The sequence below is a fragment of the Tauraco erythrolophus genome, chromosome 16 (assembly GCF_009769465.1).
Source record: "Tauraco erythrolophus isolate bTauEry1 chromosome 16, bTauEry1.pri, whole genome shotgun sequence".
Taxonomy (NCBI): Eukaryota; Metazoa; Chordata; class Aves; order Musophagiformes; family Musophagidae; genus Tauraco; species Tauraco erythrolophus.
Genome location: NC_141480.1, coordinates 8,620,579 through 8,643,553, shown reverse-complemented (window position 1 = coordinate 8,643,553; position 22,975 = coordinate 8,620,579). Strand labels below are relative to the sequence as shown.

Genomic DNA, 22,975 nt, shown 5'->3' with positions numbered 1-22,975 from the left:
CAAAATTTAAAATGTCAGCCATAAAAAAAAAAAAAATAAAAAAAGAACGCAGCCACTAACTTTCTTTGTTTTTACTGTATGCACTTTTAAAATGAAATCATTAGGGCACAGTTACTCTTCTTCACTGAGCAGCTACTGGAGTTCCTGATCTGCTAATGCTCCAGTGCAGGTAAGTGAAGAGCCAGTAGCATTTACTCAGTTTATTTATCCTTTCAGCCCAGGATGATGTCTTTTAGCATTCTGGGTTATTTCTTCACATTTCAAGTTTCAGGTAACCTTGTCCTCTGCACACGTTTAAAGATTTTTCACATTATTTCCCTTTCTCCTCATCAACAAAGTTAAGAGTTTTCCTGCCACTTTACTCTCTCAAACACAGCTTGGTGATAAACCTGTATTTTTCCTGCCCAGTTTGAAAAAGCACCATTAAAGTTAATGCATTTCAGGCGTGAGGGCAACCAGAGAAGCGATGAATTTCTGTAAGTCTTTGGTCTTTGTCTCACTCTCTTTTGCAATGTGAAACTTAAAGCCATAACAACAAACGCAAAGAAAATTGGCTTTTGCTGTAAACAAGTAAATGTGAGCCTCTGTGTGTGCATATATATATATTATATATATACACAGAGATACATGTATTTGTGTGTGGGTGTGTGTGTGCGCACCTTATGACAACAAAAGCTAATTTCCTTTAAGAACATGTGTATTTGCAGACTAGGTATGATGTGAATTAACCTGACATCTTCACAAGTTGCACAGGAATCTCTCTTTAAGCTTGGAGAAATTTCTAGGAATTTTTTATTTTTTTTTATGATTTAGACATAATTTTGCTATACTGTATATTGCAGATGGTATTTTTAGGTTTATGTCTTAAACTTTTTTGTTTGTGCATATATGTGATATTTCTGATTAAAGAAGAAAAAAACCACCTCAAACTCAAAATACAGCTGTTTGACAGCACATGACTGAGAGAACCAAATATAAATCATTCTCATGCATGCCTGTTTTTTAAAAAAAGTATACCTAGGAGAGGCCTTATACATATTTGAGTAGTTAGTGTCTTCCTTTTTTGATGACTTTCTTTAGTGTTAACATTTCTTTGTACTCTTAAAATACCCATTGCACTGACTACTGGGTAATATATTTCAAAAAGTGGTTAAAAAAAACCAAAAAACAAAAAAATCCACAAAAAAAACCTTTGAGAATGGATACAGTTGTATAATCAGTATTAGGATCTCTGCTTTTGCTAACGGCAAAGACTTTTTACTTTAGAAAGCCCATCCTAATTCACTTGTGACAGCAGAAGGGCCATACACTACAAATGGATAAGGTAGCGGTGTACAGGTGAGCACTGACAGTCACCTTCCTGACTGCTTAAAGCAAATTTAACAAGGTCCCAAAGCCCTATAAAGTTAAGAGTTACAATACATAAACGCATTTATCTTGAACTGCAGTATTTGTGATTGCCTAAGGTACATTGACATTAGTATCGCAGGCCCTTGATTAGCACTTCAGAGGGGTTTTAGTGCCCACAGCTGCAATGTGGACTCGGACACAGTGATGATCTGTGAGGTCCCTTCCAACCCTAACCATTCTATGAGTTTATGAATCAGGAGTCAGTGCCATGACCACCCCAAGGGCTGGCAGTGTTTCCACTGCCCTCAGTGTCCTGAATTTTCACCTATCCAGCTCTTGTCCTAGCTCAAGCCATGAATTCATTGGCATCTCTTCCACTGAACTCAGTAGAAACACGTTCACCACCCACCCCAGCCTTGCCTCAGAGTTGGGAGGTAAAACTAAACTCCGGTTTGAGATAAATGCCACCTCCCCAAGTAGCAAATACTCAACTGAAGTGAACTTCAGGCCCAATTCATAAAGAAATACACAAACCCTTGGTCGTTTTCGGCATTTTATCGCTGGCAGGTAGAGCATACGGATGAAAATTCCAGCCAGGGAGGCGCTAGTTTAAAAGGACTGAGGGAAAACCAACCCATAGAGGTACAGCAACCGTGAGGGATTTCTGGGCAAGGCAGGAGGAAAAGGGACTCTCATGCATTTACCTCATCCAACAGGTGAGTCAATCACTCCCCAACAGCCCTCAACAACAAACTATGAAGCGTGAGATGGCTGGATGGGTTCACATGCTGCTTTTTAAACAAATTGCCTGTTTTTTCCCCTGGGATCTCAGGCACGCAGTCCTGTTTGCTCTGGTTCACCCCTCACTGAGCACATGGGACTCGTGGTGTGGCCAACGCAAGCACAGGCAGTGTCGTCTAAACCACTGTCCTAAAACTTGAGTGGGGCTCAAATGATTTACAGGTGTCTATACAGGGTCAACTTCTCTAGCAACAAATTCTTGTTTTTCAACACAGTGTATCATTTTATGCTTTTTAAGATAGAAATATGATTGTAAAATACACTGAAGCAACTGGAATTCCTTTAAGTAGACATAATTAAGGTACCCTTTGTTCACCTCAGAGAAGCATCTGCAGGGATGGCACAGGTGTGTAAGGTCGCTCCCTAACAGCTCCCCCACAGAAATTCCTACCAAAATAAATGGCTGAATGTCCTTTAGCAATTTCATGGCCTTTGTGATACAAGAAGGTGACAGCCTCATCCAAGAGCCCAGCTGAGAAGACCAGCCACTCAGAACTAATTTGTTGGGATGGAAATCCTCAGCAGAGCAGGCAGAGGGTGCACAGGGGATGAGGACTGAGCCACCAGCCCCTCGGGAGTGGAGCATGGGAATCAGGATGCAGTGTCGCTGCTGGGTCAGTCCTTGTATCCAGCCCTGCCTTTCTCAGGGCACAGATGGAGACGTTAAAGTTAATGCAACTCGTTTTCTGTACAGAGTACTCTGTCTGCAGCACGTATCTTCACCACTGCTCGCGCGGGATTTGTTTATGAATTGGGCTGTGGTTGCTATGAGGTTTGTGATCAGTACTAAATGAAACGGGTAAAAAACTCTACAGTAAATGCAGGACTATGAATGGGACTTCGGTTGTGGTCCCAGAGGTAACGTACACAGTATTTTGCCATATTTAACATGGTAAAAAAAAAAGTCTGTATCACTCTAAGTGCCCCTACAGTCTTAATGCATTTCATTAATATCCGTTTTAAGTTGCATGACCAGTTCCCAAGACACCCTCCTGTCCCTCCCCCCCAAATAAACTAGTTTTAATAACAAGATAAATATGATGTGCTTCTCCTTGCTGAGTGCATTGACTTAAGGCATAGGCACAATTCCCCTCTTTGAACAGAGATGGTATAGTCCTGTGTCCCAATACAATTGTTACCCTGGGTGACCCTTTGCATTCAAACGTTGACTCAAGACATAATAATTACAGGAATCATTCATTAACAAATAGTTTGAATTCATTAATTAATCAGAAAACATTACTGAAATAAAAGTAGATAATTCGATCCTCTTTCAGGAATAAATTTTATGGGAGTGTTGCTTTGTTAGGCAGGAATATATCTAAACTAAACTTCATAGAAATCCTTCCTTTGGGTCCAGCCAGTTTTGGATTAACCAGAATTGTTCATTTGAAAAAAAAAATAATCAAACCCTGGTACTCTTCAGACCACAAGAAAATATGTGGAAATCTGTAATGAAAGGAATGGGCTGAATTATTTCTAAATGTTTCTGTCAGCTACATTTTTTCTCGAAGATCACTTACAGAATACCAGTTTTGCTTAGATATCACTAGGGATGGGCACAGACCTGTCACATTTGCACATGAGGTAATACTTTCAAAACGTCTCAGTGGCTTAGAAACCTTGCTGTCCTCGTGAGATTTACTGCGACTCCGACACTTCTGCAGTAATTGGTACATTTGTTTTTCAAGGACTTTTACATGCATGTGGATGCAATTATGGGTCAGAATTCAATGATCTGGGCTCTTCTCATTATTTTTCAAAACTTGAACTGTGGAAGTAATGTTACCAGATCAGATTTTGTGTTTTATCCTGCCCGAAAGTGACTCATGGACTTAGATAAAGAAAAATGCACCCATGAAGAGATTCAAACCACAGTTTTTGGGGCTCAAATTCTAGAGGCATCAGCACCCAAAGCCCTTGCTTTCCAGTAATCTGGCTTTGTCACAGTCTTTATAAATCCTTAATCCATTCTCAGCATCTCTGATATTTGCAGTCTCCATAAAATCTAAGTGACACCTTGGACTGTATATTCTGAAAAGAAAGATGACAAAAATTCTGGCACAGCATGGACAATACACACCTAATTTGTATAAGCTTCTCTGTATCTATGGGTAGAACAGGTAATTTTCTCTGTTTCTATAGGTATTGATAGGTACTGTCCAAATCTTAAATCTTCATGCCTTCACATGGTATCTTAAATCTTTTCAAAATTAAAGGTGCTAATGGAGGGTGTGTAGGGTGATCCAGGACACCTGTTAACTAAGGAGGTTCAAGATTTTTCTATTTAGTCCAACTTTCACAATTTTTTTCCTTCCAAGAACTACTTGCAATGCCAGTTTTGTTAGCACAGAGATGACTTTAGGTTAGCGTTAGAGCTGATGCATCACATCTGAACAGCACAAGGCATCCTTGGCCATGCACAGGCAAGTCTCAAACCTCTTCAGAAAAATACATGATTATTCCAGCAAGATCTAGTCTTTTCTACTGGCCAAGTGCAATCCATATCTCCCAACACGGAGCCCTGTTTCAGGTGAAAACTGAAGAGTGTAATTTAACCTCAGGTATCTTGGATCACTCTAGGTGATCAGTACAGCACATCTGGCAATTCTGTCCATGCCACTGATTTAATGGTGCAAAAACAATCAGAGATGCTTCTCTTCCCTTTGTACGTTGGTGGGTCTACATCAGTTCCAGGGTCTTGCCCAGCCAGCAATCCCATTGCTCTGAGAACGTGATCAAAAATGAGGGGGTGATCATTAGACTATATTAATACGGAAGGGTCCAGGGGAGCATTGAGTCCAATTCAGCAGATTGTACCAGTAAATTTTGGTGTGGGAAAGAGAAATGCTACACAAATGTAACAGGGTCACCCTGGGATTCCTTGTACTGAAACATCATTTTACACAGAGGATATATATATATTTTATATATATATTTTTATATATATATTCACACACACGCGCGCGCACACACAAAAAAAGTCTTTGATAGGCTTTCTGTGTTCTAGTAAAAATAGTTGGCAGCTGCAATCTGTGAGACCAGAACTGGCTTTTGTGCTGCCTGCGATGCCCCACTGCAAATTGTCTCTCAAAGGCAGACGCTCGTATTTATCTGGCAGGTCGAGCTAGTGCCTGCCTGAGACAGAAATAACCTCCCATTGGGACACACACAGAGCTCGTAGATTTTTTGCCTGGACCCTGCAGAAGAGGAAGATCCTTGAGGCAAGTTAGGTAGTTTGATTTTTGCAGAATTCAACGTTATCTGAAGTTGGAGGCAGGGAGAGAGAGAAAGAGAGAGAGTTAGTGGTGAGCTCTTATTTTTGATCTTATGTTTAAAGAAGCTTCTTTTGGACAACTCGACTGCTACAAAAACTGGGTTGGCAAGTGTATTGAGAAGGGAAAGTCTGATACAAATCTGGGTGAGCATATTATCTACCTTTACCATGAGCCACCTACGACCTCCAGTTTGTTTCTGCTAATCTATCCACTGGGTTTTCTTGGCTAGTAGCTTCCTGGGGCACCTCCGAGTTTGGGTTAACCCAACCAGAGGAACCCCACTGCGAGGCGGGGAGCGTGTGTGATTCACATCCACACAATGACTCCTCTCCTCCAGTGAGACTTCTGGCACTGTGATCCCATCGCCAGTTACGTTTTCCAGCTCTCAGCACTGGCTTTTATGTATTTTTTATGTATACGTGTAATGCTTTTATGCATGTTAAAAATAACTTAAATGCTGCAACAGACCCAAATTTCTCCTTATAAATCAGAACATAAAAGTGAACATGTGGCAGCTCTTAGACACATGGCAGCTACAGGGGACTGCTCTAACATCACCAGGAAGAGCACAGTAAGACAACCCACACAGCAGAATATTACAGGGAGACTGACGGTATCTGCTCTTATCTTGCAATTACAGTAAGAGTTTCCACTTCAGGTTTAGTATCGAACCGTCTAATCTCCCGAGAGGGACAGGTCAATATAAGCATTTTAAAAGCAAATTAGAGTTTAAAACATTAAGGCAACTGCTTGCAGTAGTGAAGTGCCTTGGATTTCAATTGTAGTATATTAGGTAGTTTTTTGTTGTTGTTGTTGTTGTTGCTGTTGTTGTTGTTGTTGTTAACACCCCTGGTATGGGCTTGGAATGTCTTAAAATGCAAATGTTTAGAAATAACAAGAATTGCAACAAAAATCCCATCCTGTTTATTACATGTAACAGTAAGATAGGAAAACGTTAGCTTATGTTGGAGCCCTATTGCTGGGAGGTTTGCCTTCAATGGGAAGCTCCTCCTGCCAAGGCTCTCAGTGGGTTCCCCACATCCTTCGATGTCTTCCATCATTGTGGCAGGAGGAGAGGATGAGAACCATGTGCCCATGTGTTTTTGACACCAGAAGAGGCTTAACTCAACACTTATTTTACTTTTGCTCTATGTTAGCAGTTTTAATTATTCTTTCTTCCCCTCTGGAAGTTTCCCCAGTGCAACAACCTGTGTCTCCTAATGTTCCCTTTATTTCCAAATGAAAATATCAGCTACAAAAGCTTTTCAGCTCAATACCCATGAATTAAGCTCTTCTTATAGAAAAATGTATGACAAAAGATTTAATTACGTTGGCCAAGTAAATCTTGTTTTAAAGTGACAAGGAAACAAAGAATTTAGGAACGCTGTGTATTTTACAGTCGCATAAATCTGCTCGAAGAGCAGATGCTATTATCCAAGCACTTTAAAAATAATGAATCAGCCTTTGCCACAGAGTGAGGCTCGTTTGCATATGATATGTTCCATCACTGCTAGCAGAAACTAAGCTAGGATGGCCTGCTTCACCAGTGCTTCAAATCGAGCGGCTCAGTGACTGAGCAGGCTACAAATCTGCAGGAGACCCGTGGCTTGGTTCGGTTTTGCTGCAGGGCTTCACATCCTTCACTTACCTCTCCATCTTTGGATTCCAGCCTGAGCTCTGTCCTGCACGTGGCTTTCAAGCTGCCGGCCTCGGCGTTGATCTCAATGCCTTTCGGAGCCTCCATCACCAGCGCGCGCGTGGGCGACTCCAGTCTGTAACAGAAAGGGCAGTTACAGAGCCCGGTGGGTTCAATGTTCCCCCTTAATCTCAGGCTGTTGTCTCGCACAGCCTGACTGCCCGTTAATGGCACCTTAGGACCTGCCGACGTTCAGATCGACGCCTGGTTTAATCCATGGAAAAAATTCATGCACAGGGTGGTAAACGTTTCACATCAGCTTTGCCATGCTGTAAATGCTGGGATGAGATGCAAGATGCAAGAAAGCTTCCCCAGTGATCAACTCGCTCATGTGCAAGATGTGAGGTGTGGAAGGGTTTAAGGGAATAACGAAATCAACAGAGAGGAAAAAGAAAAGGCTGAAGGCCCCAAAATTCCTGGTCTCCAGCCCTACGCTCACACCCTACTGCTCACAGCAAGGCCCCCCTTGTGCAGTGCTTTGACCACTCCTAACTGTGGATACACCACACAGGGACCTGACAACCCTGTCTCAGCACTGGCTAACACAGCCAAACCTTTTCCTTCAGGCAATTGGGGTTAACACTGTAAGACGTAGAAGCAGGAGGTTCAGTCTTCCTTGCTGATTCTTAGGTCTCGTATTATACTCGCTCTTCTTTATAATACAGTCTCTTATTACTTTCTGTATTGCAAATGATAATAAAACCCAATTCTCCCTCTTTGGGAATATCCTCTTAGGTGATTTTATCACCATTTATTTACTGTACCATCACAAAATCTAGATTATGATCTCCCCAGGTGAAGCAGGCAGGAAGACTGGAGCAGAAACTCCTCTGCTTGGGGCAGGCAGCAGCGATCACGCTGACAAAGCCGAAGCCCAAAGGCAGCACAAAGCACCGAGCTCACTCGGGCAGCTCCTTGGATTCGCTTGCATTACTGCCACGGCACTTCAGCTGGTTCTCTGCTTCATATATAATCATTTGTGCAAGTAACTGTATTCTTAAATGGACTCCTGCTGGTACTGAGACAACATTATGGGAGACTGAGGGAATTCAGCTGTATTTATTGGAGCCAACAGTTCAATAAAGCAAAGGCACAGTTCCCTCTGTCTGGCACTTTTCAAGTTATGACTTTCCCTCTTGCTGGTGTCTTCATATTGCTGCTTTTCAAACACCTTTCCCTCCAGACCCCAAACTCATCTGTAATTTCCTGGCTGACTCAACTAAATCTGAATTTCAGGGAAGAACTGAGGCATGCACAGCCCAAGGAATGAGTGTGGTCTCATGGTGTAGCAGACTCTGCACCATCTTTCTGAGCTACTTTCTGTTTGCTCTCTGCAGGGAAGCTACATCTTACACAAACGTTCTTATCCCTCCACTGAGATCACCCCTTGGCTGGTTCCTGTACGAGGAACCTAAGGTTAAGACTGCTGCTACTTACTTTCCCCACCCCCGATTGAATTGCAGATCACATGGAGGAGAAAAAGCTTGCGAAGAATGATTTACATTAAATAGTGCTACCTGGGATATGATTCCATCTGACCTTCCAATTGCAATAACTGCCTTTCCAACAGCTGTTAGAATTTCTTGATGGTAAAAATACCCAGAGCAATAGCCTCAGGGCTCTGGCACATGCACCCTGGTGGCCTTCATTACAGTGGCTTAACATGCTGTCTGCCCCACATTTTCCCTGGAGGTTTCTGCCCAAGGACACAGTACGCTCTCATCCTTGGTGGTGTAGCTCACAAGCAGGTATCTACCCTGAAAAATGAAGGATGTTCTGCTTGCACTAAGCCCCCAGGAACTGAGCTGTAGTGGCTGAGACGCAGGCACATATTCCCTCCTGCTGCCTCTGCTCCAGAGGTAGGATCCTCAGAGGAGAAGCAGAGAGCTGAGGCCAGTAATGTCTTAAGTCACTGCAGCTAAATTCAGCAGAGGATGTGTCCAAACCCCAAGACAGCTGAGCTAATCTGAGGATAAAATAATTCCTAAGAACCATGGGCAGGTGACTCTTCAGCTCTCCAACATCTTAGTGACTCTTCAATTTCTTTGATGTCTTGGCTGTCTCAGTATATTTGTTCATCTGTTAATCTTGTAGCTCTTCTGCCCACTGAGAAATAAATCTTGTAAGTGCAAAACAGTGTTCAGACACCACAGTGCAAATGCACTCATTTGCAGCAGCAGCAGCTCTCAGTTCCTGCCCTGTACTGGAGCAGCCTCCCAGTCCCACAGCAGCGCTTTACTGGAGAGTGTGGAGAGCTGGGAAATTGGTGAATGTCTTCCCATGGTCAGGGAGATCCAGAGGGACCTTCTCCTTCCATGCATACAAGTCCCCATAACATCAAACTCAGTTAAATTCACGCTTTGAACAAGCTACCGAGTACCTGGGAGTCTATTAGATAACACCGTCCCAAAGTTTGATTCTCTTTTCATATCTAACAAAGTGACTGAGTTGTTCTCCCTCCTCCACTCAATGAAAACCCACAGGCAGGATAACAGCATCTTACAAACGCTGATGAAAACCCACGCAATTAGACGCATCTTAATCCCTCCAGAGCTGCTTGCCTCACGGAGGCACAAACGACCCTCTCGAGCACCTCCTGATAGCCCACCGTGTACCACGGGACCAGCACATGATGCCAGGGCTTTGCTCCGGAACCCACCCCGCTCCCTGCAGCACCACGTGTGTTTTTTAAAGTTAGCTGGGCTGATCCCCGCTCTGGCATCCTAGATTGCAAGCTCAGACAGCTGCAATCTTGCTGACGTGCTGACTTAACCAAAACCCATCCCTTCAATGGCAAAAATATCATTTTGAAGCCCAGGAGGGGTTTTTTATTACCTTAAAACTATGGAAATGAGTGCAAGTACTATAACAGCAAAGTGCAGCTTCCAATGATGAGAAACTCAGGTTTGCAGCCCCCCTGGTTTTGTACTTGTGCCGCGGGTTTGCAGTCTGACTCCTCTCTCTTACACATTTGATATTGGTGTAACTCCACCTGTTCGCATGGGACTTTTGTCCCAATTTATGTTACCGTAAATGAAGACAGAAAGGTCTTAAAAAAATCTCCCTTAGTGTTTCAGGGGCGTATGATTGTAAGGGATTTAATTTGGTTATTTTCTGATATCCGGAATGAATCCCTGAGACACCTGTCTTTAAACCAGGAGCTGAAAAATCTATGCAAAGCCAGCGAAAGCAGTAGAGGAGTTTATGCTCTAGGGAGCTTGAGTAATGTTTACCGAATACTTTCATTTGAAGCAAGTGTTTAAGAGACACTTTGCTTTTAAACCTAATTCCGTCTTCCAGAGCAGAACCAATTTGGAGACTAATAATGAAAGAAAATGATTTAGCGATGAACAGATCATTTGTTCAAAATCAACATTTGTTTTCCAGTGTGATACTCTGGAGCTTTCAGTAGGATTCACACCTCCCAGTTAGGCGTAAGCCTGTACTTACAGCAGTAGGCTGGGAAGGCGGCTGCATGAATATAGATTGTTTCATTATTTGCTCCTGCTCTTGAATTTTCCATCCCAGCAATTGGCACATAAGCCCTTTTTATTGACCATGGGTGCTGCTTATTTTTACTCCAGTATTTCCAGGACCAGATTCTGACCTCTCTCACAGAGTGGTGCAAGGAGGGTTAATTCACCACTACCCAGAGTCACACCACACTGAATTCAAGACTGAGATAAGCTACTTCCTCCTACTGCCATAAAATTGCTCCTGTCCCACCTACAGTCTCCTAGTAGGCGGATGAACAGACACTCTCCTGTCTAGGCGACTACCCACAACATGGGAACCTCTCTTACGGATCCCAGGGTGTCATGTAAGTCCAAAATTTTAAAAGAAAAAGGCACAAGTAATAGGATTTTCAGAACTATCAAAGTTCCCAGGTTCCACTTATTACAATGGGTGTTGGGTACTTTTGAAAATCCCATTGAGCACCTAAAAGCCGTAACAAATCTGACCCTTAATCTCAGTTCTTAGTTCTGCAACAGAGGTAATAGCACTTCCCAACTCCCCAGGGAGGATGAAAAGATAAATATATTAGTGGTTGTGAAGCGGTTACATATCGCAAGAACTGAGGCCAGGTAAGGACCATAGCCAAAGACAGGCAGCTGGGAGATGGATAACTGATCTTTCCAAAGCTGCGATATTAAGCTCTTACCTTCATCAAAAATACTATTAGTCTTGTTCCTGCCTCTGAGCACGCTTGGCCTGCATATCAATGGTGTATGTAGGGGAAGCCTTTCTCCAGCTCACCATGCTTAATGGGCAGTGCTAAATGTGCCTCTTTAGCCCTTTTACTCAAACCTATCACCAAAGAATCTCACATTTTGAAGTACGTGTACATCTCACAGTGAACCCCTCTCCTGCTGTCACTGGAAATTCTGTCCTCCTGGGAATCAACAAGGGAGTAAAATTTTCAGTGCCATCTCTGTTTTGGTCTGAAAACTTCAGCAATAATGTAAAGGAGGTCAGCATGTGAGTTTGTATTGTCGTTCCAGTGAAAGTTATTCTCTTGGAACGATCATTACTTACCCGAATTCTAGTTTTCATTTCCTTCATCATCAACAGTCACATTAATCACTCCAGCAGCATGGATTATATTTCCTTCTTGTCCCTCTCCTCTCCTCTCCTCATCCCATCCAGGATAATGCATTGTTTTCCCTACTATTACGAACAGCTTTTTGAACTTGGGGAGAAGAGAGGATATTACAGATGTGAAGGCAGTACCACCAACAGCTAGAGGCTGCTGATCTGATTCCAAGAAAGTGGACATAATTTCCTTAAAAAAACAGAATCATAGAATCCTAGAACGGTTTGGGTTGGAAGGGACCTTAAAGATCATCTAGTTCCAACCCCTCTGCCATGGGCAGGGACACCCTCCACTACACCAGGTTGCTCAAAGCCTCATCCAACCTGGCCTTGAACACTTCCAGGGATGGGGCATCCACAACTTCTCTAGGCAACCTGTTCCTGTGCCTCATCACCCTCAGAGGGAAGAATTTCTTTGTTAGATCTAATGAAAATCTAAATCTAAATCTAAATCTACTCTCTTTCAGTTTAAAGCCATTGTCTCTGTCCTTGTAAGAAGTCCCTCTTCAGCTTTCTTGTAGGCCCCTTTAGGTATTGGAAGGTTGCTAGAAGGTGTCCCTGGAGCCTTCTCTTCTCCAGGTGGAACAGCCTCAACTCTCTCAGCCTGTCTCCATAGGCGAGGTGTGTAAATAAAGGTTAATGTGAGTAGTTCGGGGGGAAAAATATTTGCCCGGGTCCAGCCTTGATGCAAACAGGATTTGCAATTCATGGTTGGCACCAAAGGCTGCAGCACAGTGGAGGGATGATCCTCAACAAGTGAAAGGAGTTAATGCGAGCTGGAGACCTATTGCTGCCACTTTTAAACTGTTTTTCTTTTTTTTTTCTTTTTTTTTTTTTTTTTTTAACAAGGAACGACCCCAAGCTTCAGAATTTCTTTTCCCCAACAGGAGATTTTTCTGCATGGGGCACAAACTTTGCTTGCAGTATGGAAATGGAAAGGGAAGTTTACGCTCAGGAGGTGAGGAGCATATGATGCAGCAGTGTGGTAACATGAGCTAATTTAATTTTGCTTAGAAACCTCTGGACTGAGAATACAGCATGTATTACTGCAGCTGTAGCCCATTACTTCTAATGACTCTAATTATTTCTTATGGTATCCATCTGACCAGCTATAAGATTTCACATTGAGCATAAAATTAGCCAATGTTACCACTGTGCCTGCTTACGTCTCATACAATTGGTAAATTATGCTAGCAAGTAAACATAGAGCTCCATCAATTTGCCGGTAATGAACCAGTATCACAGGTTGAAATTTGTTTTCACTTTTAACTCCCTTGTTTCAATGAAATCAATGGGATCATCCATTGCAGTGACTTACACTTCTGACTGCATTATTTTTGTGTTATCTTATATATATGTATTCACAGAAGAAAACAACAATACTTTTCTCTGTATTAACTGGGAGTTAATTAGCTGTTACTGAATTGCAAAGAAACCGTGCTTAGTTTCTATTTCTAGAATGCTTTTAAACTTTTTTTTAAAAATTGCCTTACCTTTGCTTGTAGTGGAACAGAAAAATTTTGGGAGGAGGACGAGGGGTTGGGTTTGGACTCACTTGGTGAGAACTTCAACTGATAATAAGTTCAAGCAAAGTCCTGTCACGTCCCAAAAAGCAAAAGGCTCTGCCTCAAGCTCTACCCTTCATCCCTAGATTTCCTTCCTACTGGAAGGCACTGCCATTTCACGAGAACAAAATAAGCCAAAAATATGGCAACAACGGCGAGCCTAATAATATAAAACAGGAATGCGAAAAAAAGAGAGGTGGCCTCGGTACATCAGAGTGAGAGGTTAAAATCAAAAGCGGAAAATGCACAATGCCTTTTTCCAAGATACTGTGATTTTGACAAAATTTGACCTACATGGCACAGTATAAAAGCAGCAAGTACTCTCGAAAGCTTACAGAAGAGAACATCACTAATAAGAAAATATGTATCCTTGCTATTTATTGCCTAGCATTGACATAAATCTTGTTTTCAATTACATTTTAATGAAGCACACCAATTACTGTTTGAATGGGGACATCTGATTACAGTCTCAATCAACAGAAATAAATCTTGCTTATGGAAGGTTTCCAGGGTATTTTCTTTAGGAGCATTAATTACAGAAGTAAACAAGGATATATTATTATCATGTCATCTAATTGTAAATCCTGTCTATCGCTGTAAATACTGTTTAGTTTGAGAGCAAGTATCACCATGCAGTTTCCAGTGTTTATGCTCCAAATCTAATAAGTGACAATTCCAGTGCGGCCATACTCCAAAACAGATTCTTATGGCTGGTGGTCCAAAGCCTCATGTAATTCCTAATATGATCCAGCAGACAATGAATGAAAATTCTTTCATCTATCATCCACAAACTATGGTTAATTCCTAAGGAAAATCCAGTTAAATCTGTCAGAGACCTGACAGGAGCAGAGGTCTAATGATGCTTTATTGGAAATTACATTTTTCTAATTGAGCCAGAGATAAGTCTGGTTCAAACGGCAAGGGGTGCAGCAACTTTGCCTCTCTGTATTTGGGCAACACAGATGCTAAAGAAATTTTGTATAAAGCTGTGTCAAGAGAAAGAGAAAAAGGAATTGAGAAAAAAATACTAATTACCCTTGTGCTTAACGTTGTTCATAAGCTTTAATATTCCCTTGGATAGGGATCTTAGAGAACATGCTGCATGAATATCCTGCTTGGACTCTGCCAGTGCTGCAGTCACTGATGGATGAACGAACGGGTGGGAGTGTGTGTGTGTGTGTGGTACCTGTGTGCTTGCCCCATCCTCCCCTCCTGCTGCACTGCTTCTATCAAGTCCTCACCATTTCTCCCTGCTCAAACTCTGCTAATTCAGTCTCAAGATAATGCCTTAAATATCAGTTTACAACTTTTTTTTTTTTTTTTTGAAATAGAGCTCTTACCTCTGCAACACAAGAAGTGTAATAAATCTGCTACTGGTTTTGCTAACTCCAGTTTAGCGCCAAACCAACCAGTTTATATACTTCTCACCTAGTTTGAACTGCAGGTACTGTGTTTAGTGAACTTTTCCTAAATAAAGTCCACACTAAAACAATACTCTCCTGAACATATAATGGAAATATCTTAACACCTCGAGAGAGACTGCAACTCCAGGAGGAGCGCCACTTGAGTAACAGGGCGGTTTGACACCATTATGAAGCAGGTCAAAGCCAGCATTAGGAAGATGCTCGGCTAATATTCAAACAAGATTTGAGTGGGTCTATACAAATGAGGAAGCAGAGGAGTTTGTCGGTGTGGTACTGGCTTGCAGCACTTAGCAGGTGAGAACCAGCTTTCATGTTCCTCTGAAAAAAATGTCATTCCTCAGCTAGACGAAATGTTTGAGCACGCAGTTTCTCCCAGCACACTGCAAATCCCCTGTTACAGTCTTCCAGCACACTTTGCACTAGCTGAAGCTTATTCAGAGCACTAAAAAGCAGTAAACCTAGAAAATATGGGCAAATCAAAATAGAATTGTAAATTCTTTGTGATTGCCTACCGTGCTACAGCACAAGAATTGCTGAAGGAGATGTAATTATGTAGAGTTGTCCTAAATGTTTTAGGGTTTTGGTTTTTTTTTTTTGACTTTTAAAGTAATCTCTGGAATTAGTATAATACAGTATTTAGAAGATGAAAGCAGAGATCAAACAGAAGATATCAAATTAATCTAGAGAGAAAAATGTGCTGTGTAATACTATTGAGATCTAGTTTCATTATGAACTGGAAAAGCGGTGAAGGGTAGAGATTGTCAAAGAAAAAAGTAGGAGATTAATGTTTAACGAAGTGGACGTATGGCTGAGAAAATTAAAATCATCTGGATAATTAAAAAATTCTGTTGCTTATAAATCAAGGAAGGAAATTATCATAGAAATTGGAAGATAGTTGAAAATGATGTGTGGTAAATACAGGTGTGGTTTAAGAAGATGATGCGTTTAAGTGGCCCGGGATTCAGGGACGCAAAATGAATTATTCCTACTTTAAGTGTAGAGATGACTGCAACTTCACTCTCCTCACTGGTGGGTTGTAAGCAGATTGCTTTTGCTCCGAATCCCTACTGTGCCTGACAGACCCGAGCGGTGAGCTGTCTACAGGATCCTGCGGTGCTCAATCTTTCAGCCTTAATTGATAAGCTGGAACATCCAGAGTCATTAGTGTGTCATGTGGCAGGAAACCTCCACGTTCACATGGCCTGGCTGTGGCCAGAAGAAGACGCTGAGCGGCTGGGGGCCACATCCTAAGCAGGCACAGTGTCCTGCGCACCTCGGCAGAGGGGTTATCAGCCGAGAGCACGGGTGTGATGGATAACACCACAGCAATTGTAGGTGGATAGCCCTGTACGTTAACATACCTCTGCCAGGAGCCAGCCATACGAGGCACTATGAAATACAGGAGCAGAGAGTCAGCTCTGGGGAGGAAAACCAAAGGACAGATGCCCGCTACGCTGGCACAATCAGAAATGGAACAGTAAATGACATTATCACAGAGCTCTAACTAAGCCACAGCGCTGCTACTGATGCTCCTAGCTGAAACTTAAGAGCCTGACATTATTTTTATTACAAAAAACTCACCACCAAATGTCTTTCATCACAAGTTACACAGCCTGGGTCAAAACTGGTCAAGTAATGCTCTGGAAATTCCTTTGTGGCTGCATGGGCTAATCAAAGGGCTTGGAGCTGCAGCATGGCCATGCCTCTGCTCCTGCTGACCGCAGCTCCTCCGCACTCCCAGCGTGGCAAAGTAAGACTCGGTAGTTAGACATGCCCCATCTACTACCTAAATCACCTTTTTTTTGGCTTGTCTGATATACCTTGTTATGTAACTCACTGCAATAAAATAAAACAAATCGAAACAAAATAAAATCCTCCGCCCGCTGGGTGTATTAATGAGCACACTCATTTCACACATGGAGAAAAATAATTACTTTTTATGTTACCATAATTGCCTAAACTAGAAACGCATTTTTCAGAAACAAAGGTTGGGCCGGTGTAAGTTTCTAATTACAGGTTGAAAGCTTCTAATTAAAAGGCATAAATTGGAAGAAACCCTTTCAACCAGAATTACAGAAGAGGCTGCTAAGATTGGGTATGATCTTGACGTCCTGTCACTAAGCAAGGGAGAAGAAGAAACAGAAACAAAGCGCTGCAGCTTTTCAGTGGGGCCACTGACACCGCTTGCTACCTAATGTCTAACAAAATGCTGCCAAGAGGAACACGGAGGAGATGAACACGTCACAAAGTAGGTTTGTGGGGCCACCAAATTTCATAGCAACCCTGAGCTGTTGGAGTGGTGAGAGGGACAGCTATATTGGAGCCTGGAGGTAACAGCTGAGGTTTAAATGGAAAAATTGAACTTTTTCCTGAAGTTCATACTGGCTTCCGGATGGAGGCTGGAGGACAAAAGCCACATGAGTTGGCCTAAAATCATAAAACCCAATGGAAAGATGGTACTTGAGTCAGCTAAAACATGCTGGATTAACCCACAGAATATTTGTTAACAGAGACAGTACATAGTGCTCTACTTTGGGGTGACTTCCACGGGCAGTACAGCTGGGGGTTGACCTCTGGGCCCATTTGGGCCAACTCCCCACTACTTTCAAGGCTTGTTCTTCTGCTCTGCTTTGGAAGAAGACTGCACCATATGAATTTTTATCTTATTCTTGTTTTTCAGGGTGTTAAATAATCCTGCTGAGCAGACCAGCATGTCACCACTGACAGAGAAATCACTTTCTAGTGATAACCCAACGTACTCAAATGAGAGGATTACTGGCAGTGGTGCGGCGCTATGCAAATATTGCAGTCATTATCATCAGTAGCTTGCACGCAGTCTTCTACATCAGAACCACTTTATGAAGAGAAGAAATGTTCATCTAGATTTCCATTTTTAAATTCTTTTTGAAGTGTATCTGCCATGGGATTTCACCTGCCGTGTGGTCAGACATAAAGGAAAAGGGTCAGGTAGATTAAAATCTCACGTGGATAGCGCACAGGTTCAGCCTACAGTGCTTTCTGCCGTGATGATTTACCTTTTCTCTTCTCTGATCGTTTATTCTATTCCTTCTAAAAAGACTGGACTTGATAGTAAATCACTTACAACAAGAAATATAGTGATAACAAAACTAAAAAGGATTTGAAATGGTAGAATATAAAACCTCCTGGGAGAAAAGGTATGTCTGTATGCATCATATACTTGGTGGCGATATCCTTTGGAAACATGTACAGGCTAGCCTAAGTGGATTTGAAGAGCTTATTTAGCATGACAAATTGGCTACAACCTGATGGCTATTTCTGAAAACCCATTTATAGACCTTCAGACACTCATACTCCTGTGGCATATCCATTCATTGTACAGTCAATTTATAATGATTCCACCAAATTAAATCTTTATTAACAAACTTATTGACTCTGGCTTTGACTTTTTGTCCCCCCTTTTAATTAACTGCAGTAATGAGACAAGCAACATCCAATTCAACAACTGACCAAACATTTAGTTTAAAACCTGCAGTTTATTTCAAGCAACTTCACAAAAACTGAAGGCTGAATCGCTATTTGCTAAATGTCAATTTTTACACTGTTGAACCTTTTCTGAAGCTTGTCAACCACAAATCTGTAGTCATTTTTCCTTCTCTGATCAGAGCTATATAGAGCATATAACAGCTTTTCAGTCACTTTTCATTTTTATGCAGAAGATGTACCATTTGCTGTCCCCAGTATACTTCATAAAATGGTAAACATGCATAAATTGTAAATCTAAAGGGATGCATATGCCAAATTTGTGGCCTCTTTTACAGTCAGAATTTACACGAGCAATACACCTGTATGTCTGCACGTGCGTGCGTAAGGCCACAGAAAGGATCCAAATTCCTCGAGTCCAGCCCATTATTATGCAACAATACTGCATCACCCTCTTTTCAAATGAGTTGGGCTCCTGCTCAGAGCTAGGGAGAGGTTTCATCCTCCAAGAGTCCCAGCAGACGGCTCCTTCTCAGCCTTGCTCCCTGATTAGAGGCACAATTCCTACTTCCAGCTGCAATTCCCTGGCCTGCTGCCTGGCAGGCACAAAGCAGCCTCACTTTATCACAAGCACACATACGTTTCCTTGAACAAGAAACTATGACCATGCACAAAGATGTAGGACTTGACTCCAGTAAAAAGAAATACCTTTTACAGGGACAAAACCCCTGGCAATCCCTGAATTTGACCTAACTTTTCCTATATTTATTATTATTTGTTAAAGCTGGGATAGCAAAGAGGAACAACAAAAGATGCTGCCTAGGGTCAGGATACTGCCACTGAACAGGGCAATAACCAGTGCCTAGTCTGATTTCTGGCATAATTCAACCTGGAAGTCAGTGGCTTATTCCTCTATCAAACCTAGCTGAACTGAAATCTGCCTTTTAGCAAGACAGCCAACATTTAATAAGCATCCACTGACGTAAGATTCCTCTACATCCCTCCATTATAGCACTGCTTCGTACCCTGTTTTGACAATTCGGAAATTCTCCCGTGTACAACTTACAATGTGCAATATAGAATACAAATAAGTGAAAAAATGAACATATCTTCTTTGGAGAAACACCAAGACAAAGCCAAGGAATGGGCAAGACCACTGAGGACAGAGAGAGGCTCAGTGCTCCTCCGTGTGACCGGTTGCCTTTTGGCACTGAGGAGTTTGGCAGGGCAACAGGAAGGATGGGAAGTATTTGAAGAAGTTAGTTTCAAAGCTCTTCTATAGCCTAGAACTGAAGATCTTAAAGCTATTTGAGATTTCCAACTAATTTCTTGCTTTCAAATATGCAAAGGAAAATAGGTTGGGAAATGGTGCAGAGAAGAAAATAAAGGGATTGCGTGGGTGGGTGGAGGGAGGAATGGAGCAGAGAGAAAAAGAGTTTGGGAAACAAAAAAACCCTAACCTGCTGAAAAAAAGGAGTATAAAGATGTCTCCAAAGAGACAACTTTAATTCTGGGAACAGGATGTTTTGCAAATTCTCAGTATCAATTTATCTTCAGCTAAAAGTGAAACTGTTTTCTGTTTATCTTTTGCACATAATTACTCCTGAGTAAAACATACATTTTAAGGTAAGGTTTGGCAATCTTTCAAGAGATATGCTAGACGATATTTTTCTTAGCTAAAAGAGAGGCTGAGCCTGGTGGTGGCAATTCACCGTGTGCTGGGAGATGACCATACTGGCATCAACCCACCTCTGTGTAGGGCAGCTACATCCCTGTCCTGTTCCACCTGGAACCGGTGGTTACTGGGAGCTATGAAGCACTGCTGCTCACAGGAGCTTGTCTCAAGAAGCTGTGATCCCTTCCCTTGGCTCTGCTTATGCTATTTGACATATAGAATCATAGAATCGTTAGGGCTGGAAGGGACCTTCAAAGGTCATCTAGTCCAACCCCCCTGCAAGGAACAGGGATATCTCCAACTAGATCAGGTTGCTCAGGGCCTCATCCAACCTGGCCTTGAACGTCTCCAGGGATGGAGCATCCACCACCTCTCTGGGCAACCTGTTCCAGTGTTCTACAACTCTCAGGGTAAAAAATTTTTTCCTAATATCCAACCTGAATCTACCTCCCTCTATTTTAAAACCATTACCCCTTGTCCTATCACAAATGGCCCTCCTGAACAGCCTCTCCCCATCTTTCTTGTAGGCCCCCTTGAGGTACTGGAAGACCGCTATAAGGTCACCCCGGAGCCTCCTCTTCTCCAGGCTGAACAGCCCCAACTCTTTCAGCCTGTCCTCATAGGAAAGGTGCTCCAGCCCTCTTATCATCTTCGTGGCCCTCCTCTGGACCCTCTCCAACTGGTCCATGTCCTTCTTATGTTGGGGACTCCAGAACTGGACGCAATACTCCAAGTGAGGTCTCACGAGGGCAGAGTAGAGGGGGAGAATCACCTCTCTCGACCTGCTGGCCACGCTCCTCTTGATGCAGCCCAGGACGCGGTTGGTCTTCTGGGCTGCAAGAGCACATATGCCACTGTGCTATCGCTAGCATCCATGCTGTAGGTTGTGGACCTTGTTTGGCTTAAGGTATAGAAATCTGTTCTCCGGCTCCCTGAGCCAACCACAGCAAAATGAGAAAATGTTCAACATCTCTTGACTTCCATGAGGGTCCTTCCATCTTTCCTTGGGTAAGTCTGCATTTTGACTGTAATAACCTCCCTTATATGACTTTTTAGAAGATCACAAAGAGACAATTACAGCTGCTAATGGAAGAGGTCAAATGGAGGTGAAATGAAATGGATTAAAAAAAAGAAATGAACTGATGTCAGAAAAGCCTCTGTACCACTCAGTGGCATAATCACTTCCTTGAACAGGTTTTTAGCTGGGAATTTCATTTCATTTTACTCTATTTTATTTTGATTTTAAAAAGAGAGGCAGGCAGGTAGGCGGACTGACTTTGTGGCTGAAGCACTGGAATTCAATTTCCAGCCCTCTGGAACTGCCTTTGTGACTATGTGCGAGCGCGTTCAGCGGTCTCTGGGTTTGTTGCAGTAGAGCGGCAGCAGGGATGGCTCAGCACAGCCCAGGAGGAGTAATTCTCCCCAACACAGCAAAGTGATACAGGCAACTCTTTGCCACTGATTCCTCCTAGTACACAAGCCAACTCATCCGAAAACTTTCTTATAGCAGACTGCCACCTCTGCTGCAGAGCACGGCTCTGAGCCATCGCCTCCACAATGAACTTCACCAGATGGTCTCATGCGGTGGGAACGCCCCCAGGCACACAGAGGTAACCCCACTGACTTCCTAGGTACTGTCTTTAAAAGAAGTCAATAGAGTTACCTTGGAAACATAACATGGGAAAGGATATTGGTCCTTAAAATCAAACTTAATTCTTCCTTTGCCTGGCCAAACAAAACAATAATAATGAAGAACCACATGTTTCTTCCCTTCTCTTTAAAATGCTGGTGTGTTTCTGTTCTTTCAAGCAAAAAGTATGTGAGATGTCTTGATTTCTAGCATTCGAAGCTGCCACTCTGCCAGGTGGAAACCTGCTCCCCATAGACAGAGAAGTGCTACGTGCTAAGGCTAGCCCGTCACACCCCTAGCAGGGGAACACTGAAATTCAGCATTCCTTGTAACACCACAATGTTCCAGCAGCCAGGAGTGGTTAATTCCAGTTCCAGAATAGTGAATCTAGTCCTCACTTTTTGGCCTCAATGAAATTAGGACATTTGTGTCACATCCACACACCACGCTAAGGAGCCACGTCCAACACCGGACCTTCCAGTCTAAACCAGTACCTCCACCCACTTGACAACGTTACCTAGCATCACTGCCGGGATAAAACACTGGAATGAGACAACATAAAAGATCACTTGTTTTGACACTGAATGTCAAGCCTGCCATATAGAACTCAGAGAAATCTATATATCTGTATCACAGAAATACAGTAGACAATTTCCTTCAGAGAAATCTTAGTAGGGAGGAGGCACTCAAAGCTGAGTACCTCCTGTCCCTCCTTTCCAAGATGGATAAGGACTGTTCTCAACATTAATGACGCACAGATTTTTCCAACATTTCCTTTCGTTTTTCATGATTGGACTTCAAGGTTGCCCATATTTCCAAACACAACTTTTCAAGTTGGATCCAAACATTTACCAAGACTCAGCTGCAATTTAGGAAGGTGAAGAACCAACAACTCCAAACCCATGGCCGTACATCAACATGCCAGGGAAGTGTTTAATACTACAAGCTTAAAGCTTCAAAACAAGAACTTTGGTGTTTCTTGAGCTGCTATCCTAAAATACATTCTCATGTCCATACAACATCCCAGCATGCCAGTTTATTATGGCAGTAAATATTTGCTTTTCAAAGCTTCAAAGCAATTTAGAAGTGCTGGAGAGGCAATGGCCTGGGAGACAACCTGGGTCCTCTCCTGCCTCAGCCCTTGCTTTGCTCTACACGACCAGAAAGGTCATTTCAGCGTGCTGTGCCCGTTCTCCTTTTCTTGTTTGCTCAGGACACAGTTAGGTGCAGGGACTATCGCTTTCACTGTCTACACAGCATTACACACAGTAAGAACTTCCATCTACAGCATTTAGGAACTAATCCCACAGAGGAAAATCGTAGTCAAACGTGCTCTGGTTACCCAAACTGAATTAGTTGTGAATTGGAAAGGAAAATATTTAAAATAACAGGATCATTACAAGATTGGAGATTTGTAAAGATGTTAACATGCCTGCTGGCCTGTTTTTAGAATTCTGCTGTTGCATGTTCCTGTGCCCACTGCATGTGAAGCAGGTAACTG

General features: G+C 42.6%; 1 protein-coding gene across 1 annotated transcript in view; it reads right to left on the bottom strand.

The window, feature by feature from the left end:
- Positions 1 to 5,241: 5,241 nt before the first annotated feature.
- SGCD (sarcoglycan delta) overlaps positions 5,242 to 22,975 on the bottom strand; it is a 131,075-nt gene continuing 113,341 nt past the window's right edge. Inside the window, exons 6-7 of the mRNA XM_086621499.1 lie at positions 7,078 to 7,201; positions 5,242 to 5,415 (exon numbers count right to left, since the gene is read on the bottom strand). Coding sequence (XP_086477625.1) covers positions 5,242 to 5,415; positions 7,078 to 7,201 — 298 coding nt within the window. The remainder of the gene's footprint in view (positions 5,416 to 7,077; positions 7,202 to 22,975) is intronic.